The sequence below is a fragment of the Pongo pygmaeus genome, chromosome 18 (genome assembly GCF_028885625.2).
Source record: "Pongo pygmaeus isolate AG05252 chromosome 18, NHGRI_mPonPyg2-v2.0_pri, whole genome shotgun sequence".
NCBI classification, from domain to species: Eukaryota; Metazoa; Chordata; class Mammalia; order Primates; family Hominidae; genus Pongo; species Pongo pygmaeus.
In genome coordinates, this window is record NC_072391.2 from 65,404,766 (window position 1) to 65,430,490 (window position 25,725).

At 45.1% G+C, this 25,725-nt stretch overlaps 1 protein-coding gene across 8 annotated transcripts in view; it reads left to right on the forward strand.

Moving 5' to 3' along the window:
• DUS2 (dihydrouridine synthase 2) overlaps window positions 1-25,725 on the forward strand; it is a 56,377-nt gene that overhangs the window by 18,500 nt on the left and 12,152 nt on the right. For 4 of the 8 annotated variants that reach the window (XM_054454027.2, XM_054454028.2, XM_063654411.1 and 1 more), the window contains 7 exons: window positions 8,059-8,104; window positions 12,114-12,205; window positions 13,032-13,075; window positions 14,837-14,897; window positions 19,304-19,351; window positions 24,714-24,779; window positions 24,963-25,033. In XM_054454027.2, the coding sequence (XP_054310002.2) occupies window positions 8,059-8,104; window positions 12,114-12,205; window positions 13,032-13,075; window positions 14,837-14,897; window positions 19,304-19,351; window positions 24,714-24,779; window positions 24,963-25,033 (428 nt within the window). Of the gene's footprint in view, window positions 1-461; window positions 547-2,213; window positions 2,336-8,058; window positions 8,105-9,567; window positions 9,652-12,113; window positions 12,206-13,031; window positions 13,076-14,836; window positions 14,898-19,303; window positions 19,352-24,713; window positions 24,780-24,962; window positions 25,034-25,725 lie in introns of those variants that run through there. The other 4 variants (XM_063654410.1, XM_063654408.1, XM_063654409.1 and 1 more) reach the window with 2 other exon arrangements.

Here is a 25,725-nt window from a genome sequence, read left to right on the forward strand (position 1 = left end):
TCCCACAGCCCAGAGGCCCACAGGGGATTGATTTAGGCCAGGCACAGTGGCTCATGCCTGTAATCCCAGCACTTTGGGAGGCCGAGGCAGGTGGATCACCTGAGGTCAGGAGTTCGAGACTAGCCTGGCCAGCATAGTGAAACCCCGTCTCTACTAAAAATACAAATTTAGCCAAGCCTGGTGGTGCACACCTGTAATCCCAGCTGCTTGGGAGGTTGAGGCAAGAGAATTGCTTGAACCCATGAGGCAGAGGTTGCAATGTGCCCAGTGTGCCCTTGCACTCCAGCCTGGGTGACGAGAGCGAAACTCTGTGTCAAAAAAAAAAAAAAAAGAGAGAAATGAATGATTTTTAAAAGTTTTCTTTTCTTATTGTGACAAAAAACATACAAGATTTACTGTCTTAACCATTTGTAAGTGTACTGTTCAGTAGTGTTATAGATATTGACGTTGTTGTGAAACAGATCTCTGGAACTTTTTCATCTTGTGAAACAGAAACCCTGCACCCATTAAACAGCAACTCCCCAGTTCCCCTTCTCCCAGCCACTGGTAACTACCATTCTACTTTCTATTTCTATGAATTTGACTACTTTAGATACCTTATATAAGTGGAATCATGCAGTATTTATTGTTTGTGACTGGCTTATTTCCCTTAGCATAATGTCTTCAAGGCTTACCTATGTTATAGCATGTGACAAGATTTCTTTCCTTTTTAAGGCTGAATAATACGCTATTGTATGTATATATCACATTTGGTTTATCCATCCGTTAATGGCCATTGGGTTGCTTCTATCTCTTTCAATTGTGAATAATGCTGCTGTGAACATGGGTGTGCAAATAATCTCTTTGAGACCCTGCTTTTAATTCTTTTGATTATATATCCAGAAGTGGGATTGCTAGATCATATGGTAGTTTTTAATTTTTTGAGGACCCTCCATTCTGTTTCCCATAACCATAATGGCTGCATCATTTTACAATCCCACTAACAGCACACAAAGCTTCCGGTTTCTCTACATCCTCAAAAATGCTTGTTTGATTGTTGTTTTTTAGACAGAGTCTTATCCTGTCGCCCAGGCTGGAGTGCAGTGATGTGATCATAGTTCATACCAGTCTGGAGCTCCTGGGCTCAAGGGATCCTCCTGCTTCAGCCTCCTGAGTAGCTGGGACTACAGGCTTATGCCACCACACCTGGCTAATTTTATTTTATTTAATTAATTAATTAATTTATTTTTATTTTTATTTTATTTTTATTTTTTTTTGAGACAGAGTCTCGCTCTATCGCCCAGACTGGAGTGCCATGGCGTGATCTCAGTTCACTATAACCTCTGCTTCCTGGGTTCAAGCAATTCTTGTGCCTCAGCCTCCTGAGTAGCTGGGATTACAGGCATGCACCACTACACCTGGCTAATTTTTATATTTTTGGTAGAGATGGGGTTTTTCCATGTTGGCCAGACTGGTCTCGAACTCCTGGCCTCAGATGATCTGCCCACCTCAGCCTCCCAAAGTGCTGGGATTACAGGCATGAGCCACCATGCCCAGCCACATTTGGCTAATTTTAAAATCTTTTGTAGAGACAAGATTTCGCTACGTTGCCCATGCTGGTCCCAAACAGGTGGCCTCAAGTGATCCTCTTGCCTGGGCCTCTCAAAGTGCTGGGATTGGCTGGGCGTGATGGCTCACACTTGTAATCCCAGAACTTTGGGAGGCTGACTCAGGCAGATCACGAGGTCAGGAGTTTGAGACCAGCCTGGGCAACATGGTGAAACCCCGTCTCTACACAAATACAAAAATTAGTCGGGTGTGGTGGTGCCCATCTGTAATCCCAGCTACTGGAGAGGCCGAGACAGGAGAATTGCTTGAATCCATGAGGCAGAGGTTGTAGTGAACTGAGATCACGCCATTGCACTCCAGCTCTGGGTGTCAGAGCAAGACTCCGTCTCAGGGAGAAAAAAAAAAAGTGCTGGGATTACAGGTGTGAGCCACCGTGCCTGGCTCACTTATTGTTTTTTTGGTGGTAGCCATCCTAATGGGTATGAGGTGATATTTCATTGTGGTTTATTTCTCTGATTAGTGATGATTAGTGATGGTGAACATCTTTTTATATGCTTTTTTGGCCATTTGTAGGTCATATTCACCCAGAATAGGTAATTTTTTAAAAACAACAAATTAAAAATTATGTTTTTAAAAATAAATAATTTCTTTTCTTTTTTTTTGAGATGGAGTCTTGCTCTGTTGCCCACGCAGGAGTGCAGTGGCACCATCTCAGCTCACTGCAACCTCCACCTCCCGGGTTCAAGCAATTCTTCTGCCTCGGCCTCCCAAGGAGCTGGGACTACAGGTGCATGCTCCCACGCCTGCTTAATTTAGGTATTTTTGGTAGAGACAGGGTTTTGGCATGTTGGCCGGGCTTGTATTGAACTCCTGGCCTCAAGTGATCCTCCTGCTTGGGCCTCCCAAAGTGCTGGGATTACAGGCTTGAGCCACTGCACCAGGTCTGTGCTCTTGTAAAAAATCAATTAATCATAGATGTTTTGATTTGATTTATATCTGGACTCTCATTTCTGTTACGCTGGTCTGTATGTCTACCTGTATGCCAGTACCGCAGCCTTTTTTTTTCTTTCTTCTTACTGGTGAATTGAGGACACAACACAGTCTTGATTATTGTAGCTTGGTAGGTTTTAAGATTGGGAAGTATAAATTCTCCAACTTTTTCTTCTCTTTCAAGATTGTTTTGTGTAATCTGGGTTCTTTGCAGTGCTATATGAATTTTAGGATCAGCTGGTCAATTCTGCCAGAAAGGCAGCTGGGATTTTGATGGAGTTTGCATTGAATCTGTAGATTAGTTTAGGGATTATTGCTGTCATAACAATATTTAGTATTCCAATCCATGAACATGAGATGTCTTTATTTAGGTCTTCTTTAATTTCTTTTTTTTTTTTTTGAGATGAGGTCTCACTCTGTTACCCAGGCTCAAGTACAGTGACATGATCTCAGCTCACTGCAACCTCTGCCTTCTGGGCTCAAGCCATCCTCCTACCTCAGCCTCCTGAGTAGCTGGGACTATAGCCATGCTCCACCCCACATGGCTAATTTTTGTATTTTTTTTGTAGAGCTAGGGTTTCACCATGTTGCCCAGGCTGGTCTCAAACTCCTGATCTCAAAGTGATCCACCTGCCTAGGCCTCCCAAAGTGCTGGGATTAAAAGCATGAGCCATTGGGCCGGGTCAGGTCTTCTTTAATTTCTTTCAACAGTGTTTCGTAGTTTTCAGTATATGAGTCTCATACCTCTTTTTTTGAATTATTTCCTATGTGTTTTATTTTTGTTTATTTTTATTTTTTGAGACAGAGTCCTGCTTAGTTGCCCAGGCTGCAGTGCAGTGGCACAATCTCGGCTCACTCCAACCTCTGCCTCCTGGGCTCAAGCCATTCTACTGCCTCAGCCTCCCGAGTAGCTGGGATTACAGGTGCCCGCCACCATGCCTGGGTAATTTTTGTATTTTTAATAGAAGTGGGGTTTCACCATGTTGGCCAGGCTGGTCTTGAACTCCTGACCTCAGGCAATCCGCCCAGCTCGGCCTCCCAAAGTGCTGGGATTACAGGCGTGAGCCACTGTGCCCGGCCGTTTTATTCTTTTAGATGTTATTACAAATGGAATTTCTTAATTTCATTTTTGGATTGTTCATTACTAGTGTATAAAATATAATTGATTTTTGTGTATTGATCTTGTGTCCTTGACCTTGCTGAACTTGTTTATTAGCATGTATGTTCTCTTTCTGTCTCTCTCTGTCTCTAGTATGTGTATATGTATGGGTGGGGGAAACTTCCATAGGCTTTCTATATACAAGATCACATTGGCCCGGTATGGTGGCTCACACCTGTAATCCCAGCACTTTGGGAGACCGAGGCGGGTGGATCACCCATGGTTGGGAGTTTGAGACCAGCCTGGCCAACACGATGAAACCCCATCTCTATTAAAAAAAATACAAAAAATTAGCTGGGCATTGTGGTGGACACCTGTAATCCCAGCTACTAGGGAGACTGAGGCAGGAGAATCGCTTGAACCCAGGAGATGGAGGTTGCAGTGAGCTGAGATCATGCCACTGCACTCCAGCCTGGGCAACAAGAGCAAAACTCTGTCTGAAAAAAAAAAAAAATCACATCATCTGCAAATATAGTTTTACTTTTTCCTTTCTAATATGGATACCTTTTATTTTTTTTTCTGCCTAATTGTCCTGGCTGGAACTTTCTTTTCTTTTTTTTTTTTTGAGACAGAGTTTTGCTCTTGTTGCCCAGGCCCTGGAGTGGAGTGAAGTGGCATGATCTTGGCTCACTGTGACGTCTGCCTCCCATGTTCAAGTGATTCTCCTGCCTCAGATTCCCAAGTGGCTGAGATTACGGGCATGAGTGGCTAATTTTTGTATTTTTAGTAGATACGGGGTTTCACCATGTTAGTCAGGCTGGTCTCGAACTCCTGACCTCAGGTGATCCACCCTCCTCGCCCTCCCGAAGTGCTGGGATTACAGGCGTGAGCCACTGTCCCTGGCCTGGGAAACTTTTTAATTTTAAAATTTATTCTTATTTTCAAAATTTTATATTCAGGGGTATATATGCGGATTTGTTACAAGGGTACCATGTGTGATGCTGAGGGTTTGGGCTTCTATTGATCCTGTCACCCAGATAGTGAACATGATACCCAATAGGATCTTTTTTAGCCCTTGCCCCCTCTCTGCTTCCTGCCTTTTGAAGTCTCCAGTGTCTATTGTTCCCATGTTTATGTTCGTGTGTACCCAATGCTTAGCTCCCGCTTATAAGTGAGAACATATGTTATTTGGGTTTGTTTCTGTGTTAATTTGCTTAGGATAATGGCCATCAGCTGCATCAATGTTGCTGTAAAGTACATGATTTCATTCATTTTTTTTTTTTTTTTTTTTTTGAAATGGAGTCTCCCTCTGTTGCTCAGGCTGGAGTGCAGTGGCACCATCTCAGCTCCCTGTAGCCTCCACCTCCCAGGTTCAAGCGATTCTCCTGTCTTAGCCTCCCCAGTAGCTGGGATTACAGGCCTGTGCCATCACACTCGGCTAATTTTTGTTGGTATAAGCCAACTGTGCCTGGCCTTAATTTCTTGTTTTAGGTCTATTCCCATTTTTTATTTCTTGAGTCAGATTCAGTAGTGCGTGTCCATTTCATGTAGGTTATCTAATTTTTTGGCATACAATGGTTTATATTATTTCCTTACAATCCTTTTTATTTCTTTAAGGTCAGAAGTAACGTTTTCTCTCTCATTCTGATTTTTTTTTTTTTGAGACGAAGTCTCGCTCTGTCACCGAGGCTGGAGTGCAGTGGCACCATCTTGGCTCACTGCAAGTTCTGCCTGCCGGATTCACGCCATTCTCCTGCCTCAGCCTCCGGAGCAGCTGGGACTACAGGCGTCCACCACCACACCTGGCTAATTTTGTTTTTGTATTTTTAGTAGAGACGGGGTTTCACTGTGTTAGCCAGGATGGTCTTGATCTCCTGACCTCGTTATCCCCCCGCGTTGGCTTCCCAAAGTGCTGGGATTACAGGCGTGAGCCACCACTCCTGGCCTTTTTTTTTTTTTTTTTCTTTTTTTTTTGAGATGGAGTCTTGCTCTGTTGCCAGGCTGGAGTGCAGTGGTGCGGTCTTGGCTCACTGCAACCTCCGCCTCCTGGGTTCAAGCGATTCTGCTGCCTCAGCCTCCCAAGTGGCTGGGATTACAGGCACGCGCCACCATGCCTGACTAATTTTTGTATTTTTAGTAGAGATGGAGTTTCACCATGTTGGCCAGGCTGGCCTTGAACTCCTGACCTTGCGATCCGCCCGCCTCGGCCTCCCAAAGTGCTGGGATTACAGGCGTGAGCTGCCGCGTCTGGCCTCTCTCATTCTGATTTTAATAATTTTTGTCTTCCCTCTTTTTTTCCACTGGTAGTCTAGCTAAAAGTTTGTCAATTTTGAAATGTTATTGACATTTTCAAATAACAAAGTTTTTGTTGTTGTCATTGTTGTTTTTTCCTGAGATGGAGTCTTGATCTGTTGCCCAGGCTCTGGAGTGCAATGGCGCAATCTCGACTCACTGAAACCTCCGCCTCCCTGGTTCAAGCAATTCTCCTGCCTCAGCCTCCTGAGTAGCTGGGATTGCGGGCATGTACCACCATGGCCAGCTAATTTTTGTATTTTAGTAGAGATGGGGTTTCACCATGTTGGCCAGGATGGTCTTGAACTCCTGACCTCAAGTGATCTGCCTGACTTGGCCTCCCAGAGTGCTGGGATTATAGGCATGAGCCACCGTGCCCGGCGTGTTTTTTTTTTTTTTTTTGAGACAGGTATCACTCTGTTGCCCAGGGTGGCATGCAGTGGCGCAATCACAGCTCACTGCAACCTCAACCATCTGGGCTTAAGCGATTCTCCTGCCTCAGCATCCCATGTAGCTGGGACCACAGGCACATGCCACCATGCCCGGCTAATTTTTAAAAGTTTTTTGTAGAGACAAGATCTCACTTTGTTGCCCAGGCTGGTCTTGAACTCCTGAGCTCAAGTGATCCTCCCACTTCGGTTTTCTAAAGCGTAGGGATTACAGACATAAGCCATCATATCTGGCCAGGGTTTGTTGTTGTTTGTTTGCTTAGTGACTATTCTGAACTAATTTTGTAAGGCCTGTGTTCTTTGCCATGTGTGGCCTATAAAGTTCTCCTGGGTTAGCTTAATTGTTAGCTAATATTTGGATGGAGATTTCCATAAATACTTGGAAACAATAAACTTCCCAATCTTTGATGTGGTACGTGTCTTACTTTTTACTGTTCTAGTCCCTACCAAAGCTCAGTATGGCTACTGAATTTCTTTTTATAAGCACAGGCCATTCAGTGCTTCCTACTTGTCCACTTGCCTTCTTGCCCGTCCCTGCAACTAGGATCACTGGCTACTGGGGCTCTGAGTTGGGCTCTGCCCATCCCTTGGGATGCCACACTGATTCTTGGGGGTTGGATGTCAACCATGTCCATACTGCTTAGTTGTGGTGATTTGTTTGTTCAGGCCTAGTGGTCATCAGATATTTGATGACCTGAATACTGCATGGAGAGAATGGCCACAGAAACACCTAGAGCATTTGTTAATCTGATGGTGGGTATGCTGGGGGAAGTCCCATGGATACTATGAGGATTCTTTGGCCATTGTCCCTAGGTACTCCGATGAGTGAATAGGAGGTCATTGTGCCCACTTGGCTGGGGTTGTGACTTGCTGGGGCTCATAGGGAGTCAGTATGGGGGTTAGTACCAGGAGTAAGCACCTCTTCTTTTCTTTTCTGGACCCCCAGAATCCATGCACATGAACTTCTGGGCAGTGTGACAGGTGTCTGCTGAGACTATGATGGAACAAAGCAGAACAGTCTTGTCTCCAACTAAGAATTAGAGAATCTCAGTCCTCCAGCAGATAGGAGGTTTTCCTCCATTTTTATGATGTGATTTTGAAGAACCCCCCTTTTTCTTTCTTTCCTTAGTCTGTTTGAGTATCTCCAAAGTTGGGGACCTCACCCTTTTCATTTCCACATAGTGTGGCCCATGTTGGATAGGGGTTTTAGACTTTTCTTTCCTGTGTTCATTTCAGATCTTCTTCCCTTTGCTTCTATTCACTGGTTCCAGTTTTGTCCTTGGATATTTCTTGGGAGCCCTTCACTGCCTGCCCTTTGCTTAGGGATAGGTGGGATATTCTTTGATGGGGTGGGCTTCTGCTGAGACCAGTAGGTGAGGAAATTTTCCAAGTGAATACATCCTGGATGATTATTGTCTTTCTGGCTAAATGGTTCATTCATTCTAGGCCCCAAACATCTCCAAGTTTCCTGGGAAGAACAGCTAATTGAGAGTAGCTCACTCTGGCTCCTGCTTGCCATGCTTGGGTGGGGAGGATAGCACTACATGTCCCAAAAGCCGTGGTTTGTTGTTGGTAGTAGGGTGACTGGCCAAGCGATCCTCATTAGGTGTGTGATGAAAATCTTTCATGCCCAGAGCCTACATATTCAGGACTGACAAGCGTCCTCTGATTCCTCTGCAGGAGCTGATCGACCTCAAGATGATTCAGTGCAAGAGAGTTGTCAATGGTGAGTACAGATCTGGCTCCAGAATTACGCATATGCTCTGCTGGGCTCAAGCAGCACTACCACTGCTCTTGCCTGGGGTGACAGTGTCTTGCCTGGCTTCATTGAGTAATTCTGTAGATCACATGCTCCCTTGAGAGCAGTCACTGATCTCCAGAGGCCATGACAAAAAGCCTGAGGTGAAACAGGCTAAGAGTGCCTTTCATTCACAGGCTTGCTGGCATAGAAATCACCATGTATCATAGCATAGGAGGGACTCTAGGAGCCTTGGAGTCAGGGTGGCTTTAGCATTGGCCCTGGCTTGGCCACTTGCTAGGTGTGTGACCTTGGGCAGGTCACATGACCTCTGTCTGCCTTAGTTCCTTTATCTGTAAAATGAAATCATAGTCTTTGCTTTACTTAAATCATAGGGTTGGAATGAGGACTAAATAAGATAAGGTACATGTAAGTACTGTGGACGCCCTATGCTCTGTGCAAATGTGATTGTGATGAATTGTAGTTTTGCTGATACTTTATTGATGAGGCTGATTCTGCTTTGATTAGAGTTGTGGTATATTCCTTGAGGTTTTTGATACATACGTATATGCTTGTGAAATCTTTTTTTTTTTTTGAGATGGAATCTCCCTCTGTTGCCTAGGCTTGAGTGCAATGGCACAGTCTTGGTTCACTGCAAACTCTGCCTCCCAGATTCAAGCAATTCTCCTGCCTCAGCCTCGCGAGTAGCTGGGACTACAGGTGCATGCCACCACACCCGGCTAATTTTTGTATTTTTAGTAGAGAAGGGGTTTCACCATGGTGGCCAGGCTGGCCTTGAAGTCTTGACCTTGTGATCCACCTGCCTTGGCCTCCCAAAGTGCTGGAATTACAGGTGTGAGCCACCATGCCTGGCCGAACTATTTTAAATGTGTATATTTTTTTCCGTGTGATAAAAAATTCAATATTATAGATCTGTGTAACCTAGAAAATGAAAATCCTCCATAATCCTACACCTAAAGAGGTAATCAGAAAGAGGAATAATGTATGTTTTTCTATACATACAGTAAATAATGTATGTGTACAAAATATGACATGTTTATATATATCCCTCTTCTAGGTTGAAGATAAGGAGAAAAAAATGTATCTATATATCTATATCTATATCTATATCTATATTTATCTATCTCCCCACCCCATGAGATCATACAACACGTGTTGTTTTGCCATTTACTTATCTACTAGGTCATTTGCCCATGTCAGTACCTAGGGGCAACTATGTCAGAATTGATTTTACCAGAGCCTTAACAGGGGTTCCCAGTATTTTGCTGTTATAAACAGAGTTGCATTATAAACGCACAAATATTTTGTGGTTCTTCTCTCATACTTCTTCCTGCCAGTCATGAGCTGTCTCTGTCAGTGATCACTTTGATTACCTCTCTCAACATGTCATCACCTTTATCCCACCCTAAAAACCTTCTCATCTGTTTAGTGCTGGATGATAATAACACCGTCCATGTATGGAAATGCTTTAAGTGCATCAAAGATCTCATTTATTTCTCAAGACAGCCTTTGAGGTAGGCATATTCTCCCATCTGCCACATTCAGTCTTTTTCATGTATAGTGGTCTTTGAAAGCTAATAATGGTAGCGCCTATTGTGGAGCTTCTTTAGGAAGCTGACAGGTAAAATACAGTTGCTTCTCATTATGCACAGTTGTTGTTTCTATAAAGTTGCTTTAAACATCAAATGAGCAGATACTGAACCATTGACCCTGGGGGAAACAAAGGGTTAGGTTTGTGCAAGCCTCTGGTCATATTTTCATCAACTCGTCAGTCCATAACTTTGTTTTATGTGTGTTTCTTTGTTTTTGTTTGGTTTCCTTTTTGTGACCAGGTCTCACTCTGTTGCTCAGGCCAGAGTGTAGTGGTGTGACCATAGCTCGCTGCAACCTCAAACTCCTGGGCTCAAATGATCATCCTGCCTCAGCCTTCCAAGTAGCTGGGATTTCAGGTGCACACCTCCATGCCCAGCCAATTTTTTTTTTTGTAGAGATGGGGGTCTTGCTATGTTCCCCGGCTGGTCTCAAACTCCTGGCCTCAAGTGATCCCCCTGCCTCAGCCTCCCAAAATACTGGGATTACAGGACTGAGCCATCACACCGGCCATGTGTTTCTGTTTAAAGGCATATTATTTAATATATACCATTGATTCACTTAACATTGAACCCACTAACATGGGTAATAGTGCTATAATTTCATGCCTAAACAAAGCTTATTAAAGATGTGTATTTTCTCTGTAAGGCCCATGACAGTTTTTTTGTGCTTAGGAACATTAGACAGCATTTCAGCAGTATGGTTGGGACCATTTTATTTTATTTATTTATTTTTTTTGAGATGGAGTCTCACTGTGTAGCCCAAGCTAGAGTGCAGTGGCGTGATCTTGGCTCACTGCAACCTCCGCCTTCCCGGCTCAGGAGATTCTTGTGCCTCAGCCTTCCAAGTTGTGGCGACTACAGGTGTGTGCCACCACACCCGGCTAATTTTTTTTTTTTTGTATTTTAGTAGAGACTGAGTTTCACCAGGTTGCCCAGGGTGGTCTCGAACTCCCTGACCTCAGGTAACCCACCCACCTTGGCCTCCCAAAGTGCTGGGATTACAGGTGTGAGCCACTGCACCCGGACACTTGGGACCATTTTAAACAGTGAGATCACCAACAAAAAGCATAGACATGCAGAAATATGGCATGAAATATACCACAAAAGGGACACTTGTTGACAGTATGAGAGCTGAAAGGAGAAGACAGAGCATCACCTTGTTTGATCTCAGCTGGGAACATGCACATCAGGCAACTCAAAACTTTCACCACTCTGTTCCTGTCCTTGGATGACCGTGAAAACATCACAAGTATTGATTTTGGGGTCGCAAATAAATGTTAGCAAATAGGCACATTTGCAAATATGCAACTATGAATAGTATAGGAGATTGATTGTTATATAGTAACCTTCCACTCATAGCACCTGTCTCACTGTAAGTAAATAGTAAATTTGCTGAACTTCAGAGTGATGTTTTCTGGGAAAATTTGGGCCAAATCTGAAACATAGACAAACTTCCATGTATGGACTTTTTTTTTTTTTTGAGACAGAGCCTCCCTCTGTTGCCTAGGCTGGAGTGCAGTGGCGCGATCTCAGCTCACTGCAATCTCCACCTCCCAGGTTCAAGAGATTCTCCTGCCTCAGCCTCTTGAGTAGCTGGTATTACAGGCACCCTCCACCACGCCCAGCTAGTTTTTTGTATTTTTAGTAGAGATGGGGTTTTGCCATGTTGTGTAGGCTGGTCTTAAACTCCTAACCTCACGTGATCCACCTGCTTTGGCCTTCCAAAGTGCTAGGATTACAGGCGTGAGCCACTGCGCCTGGCTATGTATGTACATTTTGTTTCAACATTTTTTTTTTTTTCGAGATGGAGTCTTGCTCTGTTGCCCAGGCTGGAGTGCAATGGCGCGATCTCGGCTCACTGCAACCTCCGCCTCCCAGGTTCGAGCGATTCTCCTGCCTCAGCCTCTCGAGTAGCTAGGATTACAGGCACACCCCACCACGTCTGGCTAATTTTTGTATTCTTATTAGAGACGGTGTTTCACCATGTTGGCCAGGCTGGTCTCGAACTCTTGACCTCATGATCTGCCCACCTCGACCTCCCAAGGTGCTGGGATTACAGGCGTGAGCCACCATACCTGGCCCTGTTTTAACATTTTAAACATTGCAAAATGTTAACCACCATTCAGAAAAAGTGCATTAAACACAAACATGCGGTTTCACAAGTAATTGCAAAATGAACAACCATCACCCAGGTCAGGAAATAGACCATCCTCATCATCACAGAAGCCTCCCATGTGCATAGTTATTTTTGGTAAGAATAGTATACATTTAGGATCTCTTTCCCCTCGAAGCTTATACTCTGGCTGTGTTTTCTTCCAGGGCTTAGGCTAGGGTTGAACTTGCATCTTCATTGAGTGACCCTATGTGTTTGGGTTTTCTTGCAGAGGTGCTCAGCACAGTGGACTTTGTCGCCCCTGATGATCGAGTTGTATTCCGCACCTGTGAAAGAGAGCAGAACAGGGTAGTCTTCCAGATGGTGAGTGACCCCATTGCTGCATGCCCTCCTGAGGCTCACCATCCCCTGATATTTCCCAACTCATGCCCTGTGCCAGGCCAGTATTGAATACCTGGGGTACATTGTACAACGATGACTTCCTGAAGATTCCGCTTTAATGTTTTCCAAAGAGCCAGTCATGAGTAATTATACTATTGGAGACAGTTTATGGAAATCAAGCTATCACAGTCTTATATGTCTCTAGTTTCAAATTTAATTTACTTACTTGTAGGAATTGTCTGTTTGGCATGATTTCTCTATTTTTTTGTCCCTAGCATTGATTACTCAGATCATAGTCTTTGTTTTTATGTAGTGCGTATTTATTTCTAATAGAAAAAAATTAGGATTTTTCAAGAGTAGTTAAGATTTGTATTTGAGTTGTGATGACTCTATAGTGCTCTTCTCTCGCTTTGGGCATTTCTTGGTGCTTTTTCAGAAACATCCTGAATGATGTTTAGGTTTCTAAAAAATTGATAACAATGGGTAACCATGTGATAAAGCAAATCTAGCAAAATGTTAATTGTAGAATCTAAATGGTGAGTGTTTGAATGGTCACTATAAAATGTTTTCAAGTTTTTTATATGTTTGAGTGTAATCATAGTATAGATAACATTTTCTAGACCTTCCAAGTCCACCTTTTTCTGCTGGCAGTGAGCTAGTCTAGTGGGCTGGCCGTTTAAGAGAAAGCCAGCCTGACTCTGTTGGTGTGTGGGGGGTGTGTGTGTATGTGTGTGCTGCATGGGTGTGTTTGTCAGTGCATGTGTATCTGTGTCAGGGCAGTGGTTGATGCAGCCTCTTGTGTTCCCAGGGAACTTCAGACGCAGAGCGAGCCCTTGCTGTGGCCAGGCTTGTGTAAGTTCCTCCTCTGTCTTTAGCACTGCCTTTACCTCTCCTTTGAGCTGTGAGGGTTTAATGTCCTGGTGACTTTGGAGGTGACTCACCCTTCTGCCTTCTAGCCCATTACCTTCTGTTTCCAGGTTAAGAGTGTCTGGTTTCCGGCCAGGCACGGTGGCTCATGCCTGTAATCCCAGCATTTTGGAAGGCAGAGGCAGGTGGATCATGAGGTCAAGAGATCGAGACTATCTTGGCCAACATGGTGAAACCCTGTTTCTACTAAAAATACAAAAATTAGCTGGGTGTGGTGGCGCGTGCCTGTAGTTCCAGCTACTCAGGAGGCTGAGGCAGAAGAATCTCTTGAACCCGGGAGGCAGAGGTTGCAGTGAGCCGAGATTGCGCCATTGCACTCCAGCCTGGTGACCGAGTGAGACTCTGTCTTTAAAAAAAAAAAAAAAAAAAAAGAGTGTCTAGTTTCCTTCTCTTTGTGGCATCCAAGGGCTGGCCTGGGACTCATGTGTACCCACAGTGCCTAGATCTCAGAGACCCTCTATGCGTATTGGGGGGAGCTGTTTTTTTGTATTTATTCATGAAACTTCCTTTCCAGGGACTCCCATGACTATGAGTCCTGAAGCTTTAAGTATCAAAGTATAGGTAAGACATATTGCTTCCTGAATTAACATAGACAGGAAGCCTGGGGAACATAGGCAGAGCTCATCTCTACAAAAATGGTGGTGCATGCCAGTGGTCCCAACTACTTGGAAGACTAACGTGGAAGGATCACTTGGGCCCAGGAGGTCGAGGCTGCAGTGAGCCTCCATTGTGCCACTGGACTCCAGCCTGGGGAACACAGTGAGACCCTGTCTCAAGAACAAAAACAAAGGCAGGAGAGTGCTATAGTTAATGTGATAGGTTTTGAAGTTAAGACAGACCTGGTTTGGAATTCTGGTTTTGCTACTTGTTAACTGTGTGACCTGAGATAAGTTACTTAACCTCAATGAGAACCTAGTTTTCTCACCTATAAAATAGTGCTACCAACCTCTGGCATAGGGAAGGGTAAATGAAATAATGCATGTAAATGTCTTTGCAGCATGTGGCACATAATGAGATCTTAGTAAGTGTTAGCTATTGTTATAATTACAAAGAGAGTGAGTGGGAACTCAGGCAGTTATTGCTGCTGATCATGGACTATTAACTATGTATTACTATTTAGGTTGGTACAAAAGTAATTGTGGTTTTTGCCATTGAAAGTAATGGCAAAAACCGCAATTACTTTTGCACCAACCTAATACATACCAGAGGACGGAGTGAGGATTCTTTTTACATCTAAGAATTGTTTGGATTAAACCAGTTGTGCAGCCCAGCCAACAAAGGCAGTGCTAGAACTTCCACCAGAAGCTGTCATCTGGCAAAGGGCTCTTAGGCTCATGTCACTTTTCTGCATTGACAAATGGCTTTTACTATTTCAGCCGAGTTCAGTGTGCCCATCTGAGTTACCTGATACAACTCCAAAGTAGCAAAGCCCTCTTCATCTAGCCCTTTATAGATGTGTGCACACATTATGTCTTTTCTCTGGATTTCTGCTCAGATGAGGCAGGTGCACATTTTAGGGATGGGTTTCTTTCCCATTTTTCAACTTCTGTCATTGGGGGTTGGTGTGTTTCATAGAGTCAGGGGCAGGGTAAGAGGTTCATGAGCACAGGCCCATTCATGCCTTTAATTTCACCTTCTTTGCTCTAATTCAATACTTATTACCTTTACTCCTTCATCCTTTTCCAGAGAAAATGATGTGGCTGGTATTGATGTCAACATGGGCTGTCCAAAACAATATTCCACCAAGGTAAACTGGTTTCTTTATACTCCTCATAAATGTAGGATGCAGATTAAGAGGCTGACAAGACATAACTAAGCATAGTACCTAACTCTGGACTGGATTCTGTACTAGATGGGGAAAATGCTCAAAAAGATATTGTTAGATGAACTGACAACATTAGAATAGGGACCATAATATATTAGCTAAATATACTGTATCAATGTAAACTTATGAAGATAACTCTTCTGTGGTTATGTGACAGAATATCCCTATTCTTAGAGAATACACACTGAAATATTTAGGAGTAAGGGGCTATGATATATGTAACTTACCCTCAAGTGGTTTATACATATACACACACACTCATATATCACACACACATACATATATAGATTCATACATAGATTATATATATTTTATTATATATTATATATAAATAATGTTATATATTATTTATATATTATATAATATATAGGTATATTATATTACATATGATATATATTTATTCTATATAATATAATATATAATATATAAAATAAATAGATAATAAATATATATTACATATATAAATGTATATAATTGTGTGTGTGTGTAGAGAGAGATATATATATATAGAGAGAGAGAGAGAGAGAGAGAGAGAGAGAACTCATGCCCAAGTAATAAAGCAATGCAAAGGTACAGAGAAAAATAGAGGGGACAGGGCTGTGTCTTTTCATGAATAAAACTGAGACACATATCCCAGAAAGCCCAGAGGAGGATTATAAAAAAAAAAAAGGGAAAACAACTGAGACATACATTTAAAAAAAAGAGAGGAGGCCAGGAGTGGTGGCCCACACATGTAATCCTAGCACTTTGGGAGGCTGATGCAGGAGTATCACTTGATCCCAGGAGATTGAGATGAGCCTGGGCAACAGAGTGAAACCCTGTCTCTATAAAAATTTTTAAAAGTTTAAAAAAAAAAAAGGCCAGGCATGGTGGCTCATGCCTGTAATCCCAGCACTTTGGGAGGCTGAGGTGGTCAGATCACCTGAGGTCAGGAGTTTGAGACCAGCCTGACCAGCATGGTGAAACCTTGTCTCTACTAAAATTACAAGCAATTAGCTGGGCATGGTGGTGTGTGCCTGTAATCCCAGCTACTTGGGAGGCTAAGGCAGGAGAATCGCTTGAACCTGGGAGATGGAGGTTGCAGTGAGCCAAGATCATGTCACTGCACTGCAGCCTGGGTGACAAGAGCGAAAATCTGTCTCAAAAAAAAAAAAAAAAAAAAGTGGATGCAGTGTAAATGTTCCCATTGTCGTATCAGAAGAGATCAGACTATGGTAGCCCAGAGAAGGGAGTGGAAAGGCAGCCTTTAAACTTGGAATTTGATAGGGAAATATTGTCCTTGGGCTGAGATTTAGGACCCTGTAAGCAGAGGGTGTGGTATAAGCAGGGGCCTGGGGATGAATATGAGGTAGACACAGGGAGGCCTGAGTAGCTCGATTTGACCAGAGGTTTGTCGAGTGGGAGATGATGAAGAAGAAGCAGACTGCAGGATCGAAAACCTTGGTTGGTAAAAGATCAGCTGGACTTGGACTTTAGGTATCTTTGGGCTTTTTTTTTTTTTTTTTTGAGATGGAGTCTCGCTCTTGTCGTGCAGGCTGGAGTGCAGCAGTGTAATCTCGGCTGACTGCAACCTCCGTCTCCTGGGTTCAAGTGATTCTCCTGCCTCAGCCTCCCGAGTAGCTGGGACTACAGGTGCCCGCCACCACACCCAACTAATTTTTTTTGTATTTTTAGTAGAGACGGGGTTTTGCCATGTTAGCCAGGCTGGTCTTGAATGCCTGACCTCGTGATCCACCTGCCTTGGCCTCCCAAAGTGCAGGGATTACAGGCATGAGCCACTGTGCCTGGCGGTTTTGCTGTTTTCTGATTACTTCTTTGTGTTCCTAAATTATGTGAGGAGCAGAGTTAAAATGATCTGGAGGCAGGGTAAGGTGGTATATGCCATTTATATAAGGAGGATAGGGAATGATTATATATATATTTTGTTTATTCAGGGAAGATTTTTGGAGAGACACAGAAGAAACTAGTAACATTGATTTCCTCTGGGGAAGGAAACTTAAGTTTTTATTTGGTTATGCATAGGTAGTAAATTCCCATTACAGGGGTGCTACTGAAAATAATTAACTGGCACAGCACTGGCACTGATCAGTCAGAAGAGATACCAATCAATATGCCACACATGTACATACTAGCTGAATATCTGCTGTGCTCTCATGGTTCAAAAATTGAAGCCAGATAAAAAGCATAGATTGAGGCTGGGCGTGGTGGCCCATGCCTGTAATCCCAGCACTTTGGGAGGCTGAGGCGGGCAGATCACCTGAGGTCAGGAGTTCAAGACCAGTCTGGCCAAAAGAATGAAACCGCATGTCTACCAAAAAATATAAAAATTAGCCAGGTATGGTGGCACACACCTGTAGTCCCAGCTACTTGGGAGGCTGAGGCAGGAGAATCGCATGAACCCCAGAGGCAGAGGTCGCAGTGAGCCAAGATTACGCCACTGCACTCCGCCCTGGGCCACAGAGTGAGACCCTGTATCAGAAACAAAAGAAAAAAAAAAAAGTATAGATTGAAACATTTCCCATTCCTTAGGCAGGGAGACTTCTTACTCGTTACCCATTTGAATCTCTCAAATTTTGAATGTTTTATCTATTCAAAAAAGCAAGTAAGTTTAATAGAAACGAAGGAAGGAAGGAAATTCCATTGGTGAGAAAGCTATTACTGTGGAAGGGGCAGTGAAACTGAATTTTAGGTCCTGTGATTCTATAAGGAAGGGCTGGATACATGTGAGTGGAAGGACAGATGGAGCCAGGGGGAGTGCTGGGACTTCCTCAAGGCCTTCAAGGTTTCTTTTATGACCAATGTAGTCCAGGCTTGGTGGATTTTCCAGTCTACCCATTCTTCTCTAAAATCCAGGCTCAGCCTGGCGGAGTCTGTGGTGGTTTGACGTTCTCTCTGATTCCAATTTGTCATCCTTAAACATGAAATTAAAGTGTAATAACTGAACTTACACCTTCTGAGCACATTCTGTGAGCATTCATTAGTATGTAGTCTTTATACTGGCAGCATATATTTATTGGAATTTTTTTTTTTGCCTTCATCTCACTCTTAATGGATTCAGATTTTTAAAGATCCCCCTCCTCCATTATTAAAGTAATTAATACCATTGTCTAGAAGTTGGAAAATATAGACAAGTACAGAAAAGAGCAGGAAAGTCACCAGTAACTCACAATAAAGAGCTACCACCATTACTATTATCAAGATTCAAGTGGTTGTTTGGGTTGGTAGTTTCCATTTCCTGGGGCTTTTGCTAGAGTTGGGCATGGGTCTGGGCTGGGACATTGTTGCTGGCAGAAGAGAAGGGCCTAGATAAGGTTTGTAAGTTGTGTGCACCTTAGTAGCTTTGCTGGTGGTGTTGATGCCTATGCAAGCATTGAGTATGATAGGAAGAAGGCGCATTTGATCTTACTTCAAATGAAGGATGATTCATTGTTTTTTAAGGGCTTGGGAGATGGTGGGATTTAGTTTATTAAGACACTGAGACCTGGGTTAGGGAGTGGGCAGTCTTGAAAAATAAGTTTTATATAGCCCACTTCTAGATAGATTTGTGGGATTTACCAAGGGGATCAGAATGATGACTTTTTTTTTGTTTGTTTGAGTTGGAGTCTTGCCCTGTCAACCAGGCTAGGGTACAGTGGTGCAATCTCGGCTCACTGCAACCTCCGCCTCCTGGGTTCAAGCAATTCTTCTGCCTCAGCCTCCTGAATAGCTGGGACTACAGGCACACACCTCCACGCTTGGCTAATTTTTGTATTTTTGGTAGAGACCGGATTTCACCATGTTAGCCAGGCTGGTCTCGAACTCCTGACCTCAGGTAATCCACCTGACTCAGCTTCCCAAAGTGCTGGAATTACAGGTGTGAGCCACCACACCCAGCCTATACGTTTTAAAAGTCACCACTCTGATCCGGCCAGCCTGGCCAACATGGTGAAACCCTGTCTCTACTAAAAATATATAAAAAAATTAGCTAGGGGTGGTGGTGCATGCCTGCAATCCTGGCTACTCAGGAGGCAGAGGAAGGAGAATCACTTGAACTGGGGAGATGGAGGTTGCAGTGAGCCGAGATTGCGTCACTGCACTCCAGCCTAGGTGACAGAGCGAGAATCTGTCTCAAAAAAAAAGGAAAAAAAAATTATCACACTTCAGTCCCAGATGTTATGGGCACAGATACTGCTGCCCTCCTACTTGTTTAAAAGAAGTACTGGTTGCCAGTGGGCCTTGGTCCCTTGGAAGTGAGTGCCGGGGTGGCGCTCAGTTGCCAGACCCCATCCCATGGAGAGGGCCATACTGTCTCCCACATGTAAGAAGACCTTTTGTGTGTTTCTTCTTAGGGAGGAATGGGAGCTGCCCTGCTGTCAGACCCTGACAAGATTGAGAAGGTAAGTCCTCCATGAGTGAAAGCAGGGGTCCTCAAATACAGCTCCAAACTAGAATTGTCTAGAACGCCTCCTTCCACCAATACCAGATTTACTGATGTCCACCCAGTTTCTCTCCCTGAGGCCTAGCGATTTCCAAAAAATCTTCCCAGTGATTTTGACATGCAGCCAAGTTTGGGAACCCCTGAGCCAGCCTACAGCAGCCTTGATGTTCCTAAAAAGCCCAGATCCAGAGACATGTCAATGAAGAGCCAGGGGTCCTGAGGACTCACAGAGAACCTCCTCTGTATTTCCTGTCTCCCTTCTGGGAAGGTCTTGAGAGCAGAGGCCAGGCTACCTGTGGTGAGGACGGGCTCAGTGGCCATATGTGTTTGTATGTGTGTGGGTGGATTGGCCTCTCCCAGGGGGCTTGATGAGAGCAGCAGTGGGTCCCCCTATGTCCTGAAAGAGTCTACTCCAGCCCTTGGGCCAGGGTCAGAGGAGGCAAGCTGAAGTTAGTCTCTCTCTGTTCCCCTTTCTTTGGTGATTCTGTAGGCTAGCTTAATGAGGCCCTGGGGACAGGTTTGTGTTCCTCTCCCAGTCTGCCAGCTCTTTCCTTTTAGCTCCTTTGTTTTCCTTTTCATTCTCTATCGCTACTTCCCTGTCTGGGCTTTAAGCCTCATCCTGCTTCCCAGAGGCTAGAGCGACTCGGGACTCAGGCATCACCAATGAGAGCTGCCATCATTGCCAATAAGAGCTGCATGGTTGCTGTGCCAGCAGCCTAACCCTGCATGTTCCTCCAGCCCTGCTGTCTCTGGGACATAGGAAGACCACTGTGCTTGCTGGCTATGTGCCTTCTCGTTTTTCCCATGTGCAGCCAGAGATACTCTATCTATAGTGCACCTGTATAATGTACCTTTCTTTTTTTTGAGACAGAGTCTTGCTCTGTCACCCAGGCTGGAGTGCAGTGGCACAATCTCGGCTCACTGCAACCTCTGCCTCCAGGGTTCAAGTGATTTTTCTGCCTCAGCCTCCTGAGTAGCTGGGATTACAGGCGCCTACCACGACGCCTGGCTAATTTTTGTATTTTTAGTAGAGATGGGGTTTCGTCATGTTGGCCACGCTGGTCTTGAACTCCTGACCTCAGGTGATCCGCCCCCCTTGGCCTCCCAAAGTGCTAGGATTGCAGATGTGAGCCACTGTGCCCAGCCATAATGTGCCTTTCATTTGATCCTGAAACCCCTTGAAGTAGACAGGATTGGCAGTTATCTCCATTTGATCAAGGACAATAATAATGCACAGAGAGAGAAAATAATTTGCTTAAGATCATATAGTAGGCCGGGCGCAGTGGCTCATGCCTGTAATCCCAGCACTTTGGGAGGCTGAGGCGGGCAGATCACGAGGTCAGGAGATCGAGACCATCTTGGCTAACATGGTGAAACCCCGTCTCTACTAAAAATACAAAAAATTAGCCGGGCGTGGTGGCGGGTGCCTGTGGTCCCAGCTACTCGGGAGGCTGAGGCAGGAGAATGGCATGAACCCGGGAGGCGGAGGTTGCAGTGAGCAGAGATTGCGCCACTGCACTCCAGCCTGGGCGACAGAGCAAGACTCCGTCTCAAAAATAAAAAAAAAGATCACATAGTAAATAAGTGGCAGGCAGGGCCAGCTTGTGAGCTGTAGTCTCTTCTGACTCCTAGTGTCAGCACCCTCTCCAGTAGCATCTCAGGTTCAAGGTGCCTGGGTATAGTTTATAAGTGTCAGGTCAATAGGCACCTCAACTTGGAAATCTCCAGTTAAGACACTTGTGTGCAGGGTGGAGTGGAAGTAGACATCTTGGATGTCAAATTGGTTTCCACACCTAGGAGAGGGGCCCCAGCAGGGAGGATGTGGTTCACAACACGAGCACACAGGCATTTTTGTTATCCTCCAGCCTCCTCTCTTCTCAGACCCAGGCTGTTGGCTCTGTCCTCTCTACTGCCCCTCTTTGAATGAGGCAGATTTCATCCATGAGGCAGCAGAGATACACTCAACCTCAGAAGCTTAGTTCATTCCACTACTTCTCTGGTTGGGTACTTAGATGGGCCAGGTTGGACTGATAGATGGGGTTTGCTCCATGGTGGGGAGGTTGCAGGCTTCCACAACAAAGCCAGATGTGGCTTAGGTATAGGGGCTGGATTCAGTTCGGGTCCAGACTGTGCTGGCAAGCTGGGTGACCTGGGTGAGACCTTTGCGGGTCCTTCCAGGCTTGGCGTTTTAGGCCTGTGGTTCCATCTGTGGTACTATCTCAAGACCACCTCTAGAAATTTTCTCAAAATTCTTGTTTGGGGTTATGAAAAACCTTGGAAATACATAACAGTGGTGGTTGTACAACATTGTGAATGTAATTAATGCCACTGAATTATACACTTAAAAATGTTTAAGATGGCAAATTTCATGTTATATATATTTTACCCCAGTTAGAAATAAAGGATGCTGGCCGGGCGCGGTGGCTCACACCTGTAATCCCAGCACTTTGGGAGGCCGAGGCGGGCGGATCACGAGGTCAGGAGATCGAGACCATCCTGGCTAACACAGTGAAACCCCGTCTCTAATCAATAAAAAAAAAAAAAAAAAAAAAAAAAAGAAATAAAGGATGCTATCCGTTGAGAATTCTGCAGACCCTTGGGGTGAGTAGGGGTGGAGAGTGGGATATCAATCTCTTTGAGAAAGCTTCTACCAGGTAACTCTGGTATACGCTCCCTGGATTAAGAACCTCAGTTTTATTTTATTTTTTAAAATATTAATTTATTTATTTTGAAAGGGAGTCTCGCTCTGCTGCCCAGGTTGGAGTGCAGTGGTGAGATCTCAGCTCACTGCAACTTCCACCTCCTGGGTTCAAGTGATTCTCGTGCCTCAGCCTCTGAATAGCTGAGATTACAGGCATGCACCACAACACCCGGCTAATTTTTGTATTTTTAGTAGGTACAGGGTTTCACCATGTTGTTCAGGCTGGCCTCGAACTCCTAACCTCAGGTGATCTGGCCTCCCAAAGTGCTGGGATTGCAGGTGTGCACAGGGCATCCCCCTTGTGTACACTGTACTTGGGCCATGGCTGACAATTGGCAGGGCCAGGACTTGAACTCAGGTCTCACTGCTTTCCAGGCCTATGCTTTCCTATCCTCGTCTGCTGCCTCCCAGAAACCAGGGGAGTGAAGGAGCCTGCTTTTCTTCAGTTGGCCAGTTGGGTCTATTGAGGCAAGCCTGCTTGTAGGTAGATGTGCTGTTCCTCTGCTCAAATATGGACTTGTCTCTCGTTCTTTCTCCCCAAAGACTTGGATCTGGAGAGTTGGTGTCAAGGAGAGTTTCGTGCTAGAGCCTGGCCAGAAGACAATCTCTAGTTGCCATTTCCCCTCAGTGTGACCCTTGCAAGTGCCTAGGGTTTTTGGTTACCTAATTTCCTTCCTAGTCCTTAACACACACATGAAACACACAGAAATACTGAAGAAAGTACTGAGAGCTACTTGGATAAAACATAGCAAAAGGAAGTTCTACAAGACAGAGAATTGGATCAGACCAGCTGGTGTTGCTTAAATCACCAAATGTCAGAGTATTCTAAGTGAGCACTTGTAATGGAACCTTTTAGAGCTGTTGCTTTGAGCATGAAGGATGGGACTAGAGTGAGAATTTTTATTGTATTTCTTGATGAACCTGTCAGGCACCCCCTTAAAATGTAAGTGCCTCTTTAAGGCCTGCCAGGGTGACCTTAAGATCTCAGGCCAAGTCTGCCTCCTGGAGCAGCACCTAGAGACTGTTCCTTCCTGCCAGTCCCTGGCAGTTGGGCCAGCAAGTCCTGTCTTGCTCATGAACTGTCCACCTGTCTGTCAGTCCAGCCTCTTGATCTGATGTCTTCTGGAATGGCCTGCTTCATCCTGTCCCTGATAGGCCTCCGCTACTGGTTTTTGCAACCTGGCTCTCTGCTGCCCCCACCTGTCTAGACTCAAGACTGGCAGCAGCCACCTAGATAGCCCCCTGCTCTGCTAGGCAGAGATCCAGTTCTTGGAAGAGGGTTCTTGGGATCGTCTTTCCTCCAGCTTGCCTGGCCTGAAATTTCTGATGAGGGAAGAAGATAGCAATGACACAGACATGCAGTGTCATCTACACCTCTCTATCTCTGATTCTTGTGTGATCTGGTCTTGCTACCTCCCTGTCACTTTCCTGCGTGACTTCTTGATCTTTCTTTGAAATCTTTTGCAATTGCTATGTGATAAGCACTTTTAAATATGTTGAGTACGTTGTCTTTTCCTTTGCCAGTTTCACTCATATATATCTGACTCCCCTAAAGAGGAATGCAGACCCTTAAGAGGCTTCCTGTTCCCTCACCCTGCAAGTCTTGGAACAACACTCAGGGAAATTCCCTTCACCCAGGAAAGAAGCTGTCCGCCCCCCCGCCCCTCCCCGCTTTTTTTTTTTTTTTTTTTTTAATAGAAACAGGGATGGGCTAGGTGCAGTGGCTCAAGCCTGTAATCCCAGGACTTTGGGAGGCTGAAGCAGGTGGATTGCTTGAGCTCAGGAGTTCGAGACCAGCCTGGCCAACATAGTGGTCCCAGCTACTCTGGAGGCTGAAGTGGGAGGATGGCTTGAGCTAGGGAGGCAGAGGTTACAGTGAGCCAAGATTGTGCCACTGCACTCTAGCCTGGGAAACAGAGCCAGACCCTGTCTCAAAACAAAACAAACAAACAAACAAAAAGGAAACAGGGTCCTGCTGTGTTGCCCAGGCTGGTCTCAAACTCCTGGCTTCAAGCAATCTTCCCACCTCAGCTTCTCAAAGTGTTGGGATTACAGGCATGAACCACCACACCCAGTTAGCAATATGTTCTTTTTTTCTTACTTTTTTTTTTTTTTTTAGCCATGTGTTCTTAACCAAGGCTAGGCCTCAGAATGATACTGAGGACAGGCTGGAGTGTGTTGGGCAGCGCCTTTTGAAAACACACATTCCTAAGCCCTGCCCCTAGAGACTGACTTAGGAAATGATAGTGTGGAATTCAAGAGTTTGTATTTCTTCAGTTCTCCAGATAATTCTGGTATTTGTCCTGGCAAAGGCTCAGTGAGCTGCACACAGGTGTGCACGCATACCCGTTCACTCACTCATTCATTCAGTATATTTGACAAATATGTATACACCACTAGGTGCCAGGCAGGTGCTGGGGCTCCAGTATAGAACAAACGCAGGTCCCTTGCCTCATGGAGCTTATGTGTGTATATGTGTAACAGACACACACATGCATTCACACACACACAAACTGTTCATGCCACCAGAATGCACAGCCTGTAGTGGAGTTAATTAGTACAGGCAGTGTGATGGTTTGTTCCAGAAGACATAGGTGCTCTTGTGTTTTCGTTTCTGCAGATCCTCAGCACTCTTGTTAAAGGGACACGCAGACCTGTGACCTGCAAGATTCGCATCCTGCCGTCGGTAAGGAGGGTGTGTTACATATGAAGGTCCATTCTCTCTGGTGATGTTGGATTTAGGTTTGTGAATGATTCTTGAGGTGCTAAATTAGGCTTGGAGGAGAGAGTAGAGCTGAGCCTACTTTAGAAGCCAGCAGCTGCTCCTTCTGGAGCTTCAGTAACCATCCTGTGTGGTCTTCTTCCTCAGCTAGAAGATACCCTGAGCCTTGTGAAGCGGATAGAGAGGACTGGCATTGCTGCCATCACAGTTCATGGGAGGTGAGTGGTCACCTTTCTAGTGACTGACTGGCAGGGAGGTCCTAACCCATCTTAGGGATCCTTCCTTAATTGATCTGTCACCCCAAGTGACAGCCAATCTCTCTTCTACATATTCAGCCTACCTCTGCCTAGCTCTTTGATATCCTATGAGTCTGGAGGGCAGGCAGACCCTGAATGGGCTTTTGCATTTGCCTTTCTTTCATTCAAGGAGCGCCTACTGAGGGTAGGTACTGAGGTTTAGAGACGCAGAGAGACTAAGAAAGGAGAAACACCTCTACTATCAGGATGTGTAAATGCTAGCGATTGAGTAATTTGCTCAAAATCGTACCATGCAGCCAGTATCTGGTGGAATTCTGACCCTCATGAGAAAAATCTCATTTATTTCCTTCCCTTCCTCCCTCCCTCCCTCCCTCCCTCCCTTCCTTCCTTCCTTCCTTCCCTCCCTCCTTCCTTCCCTCCTTCCTTCCTTTCCTTCCTCTCCTTCCTCCCCTCCCCTCCCCCTCCCCTCTTCTCCCCTTCCCCTCCCCTCTTCTCCCCTCTCCCACCTCCCCTCTCCCCTCCCATCTCCTCCCCTCTCCCCTCCCATCTCCTCCCCTCTCCCCTCCCATCTCCTCCCCTCTCCCCTGCCATCTCCTCCCCTCTCCCCTCGCATCTCCTCCCCCTCCCTTCCCATCTCCTCCCCTCCCCCCTAC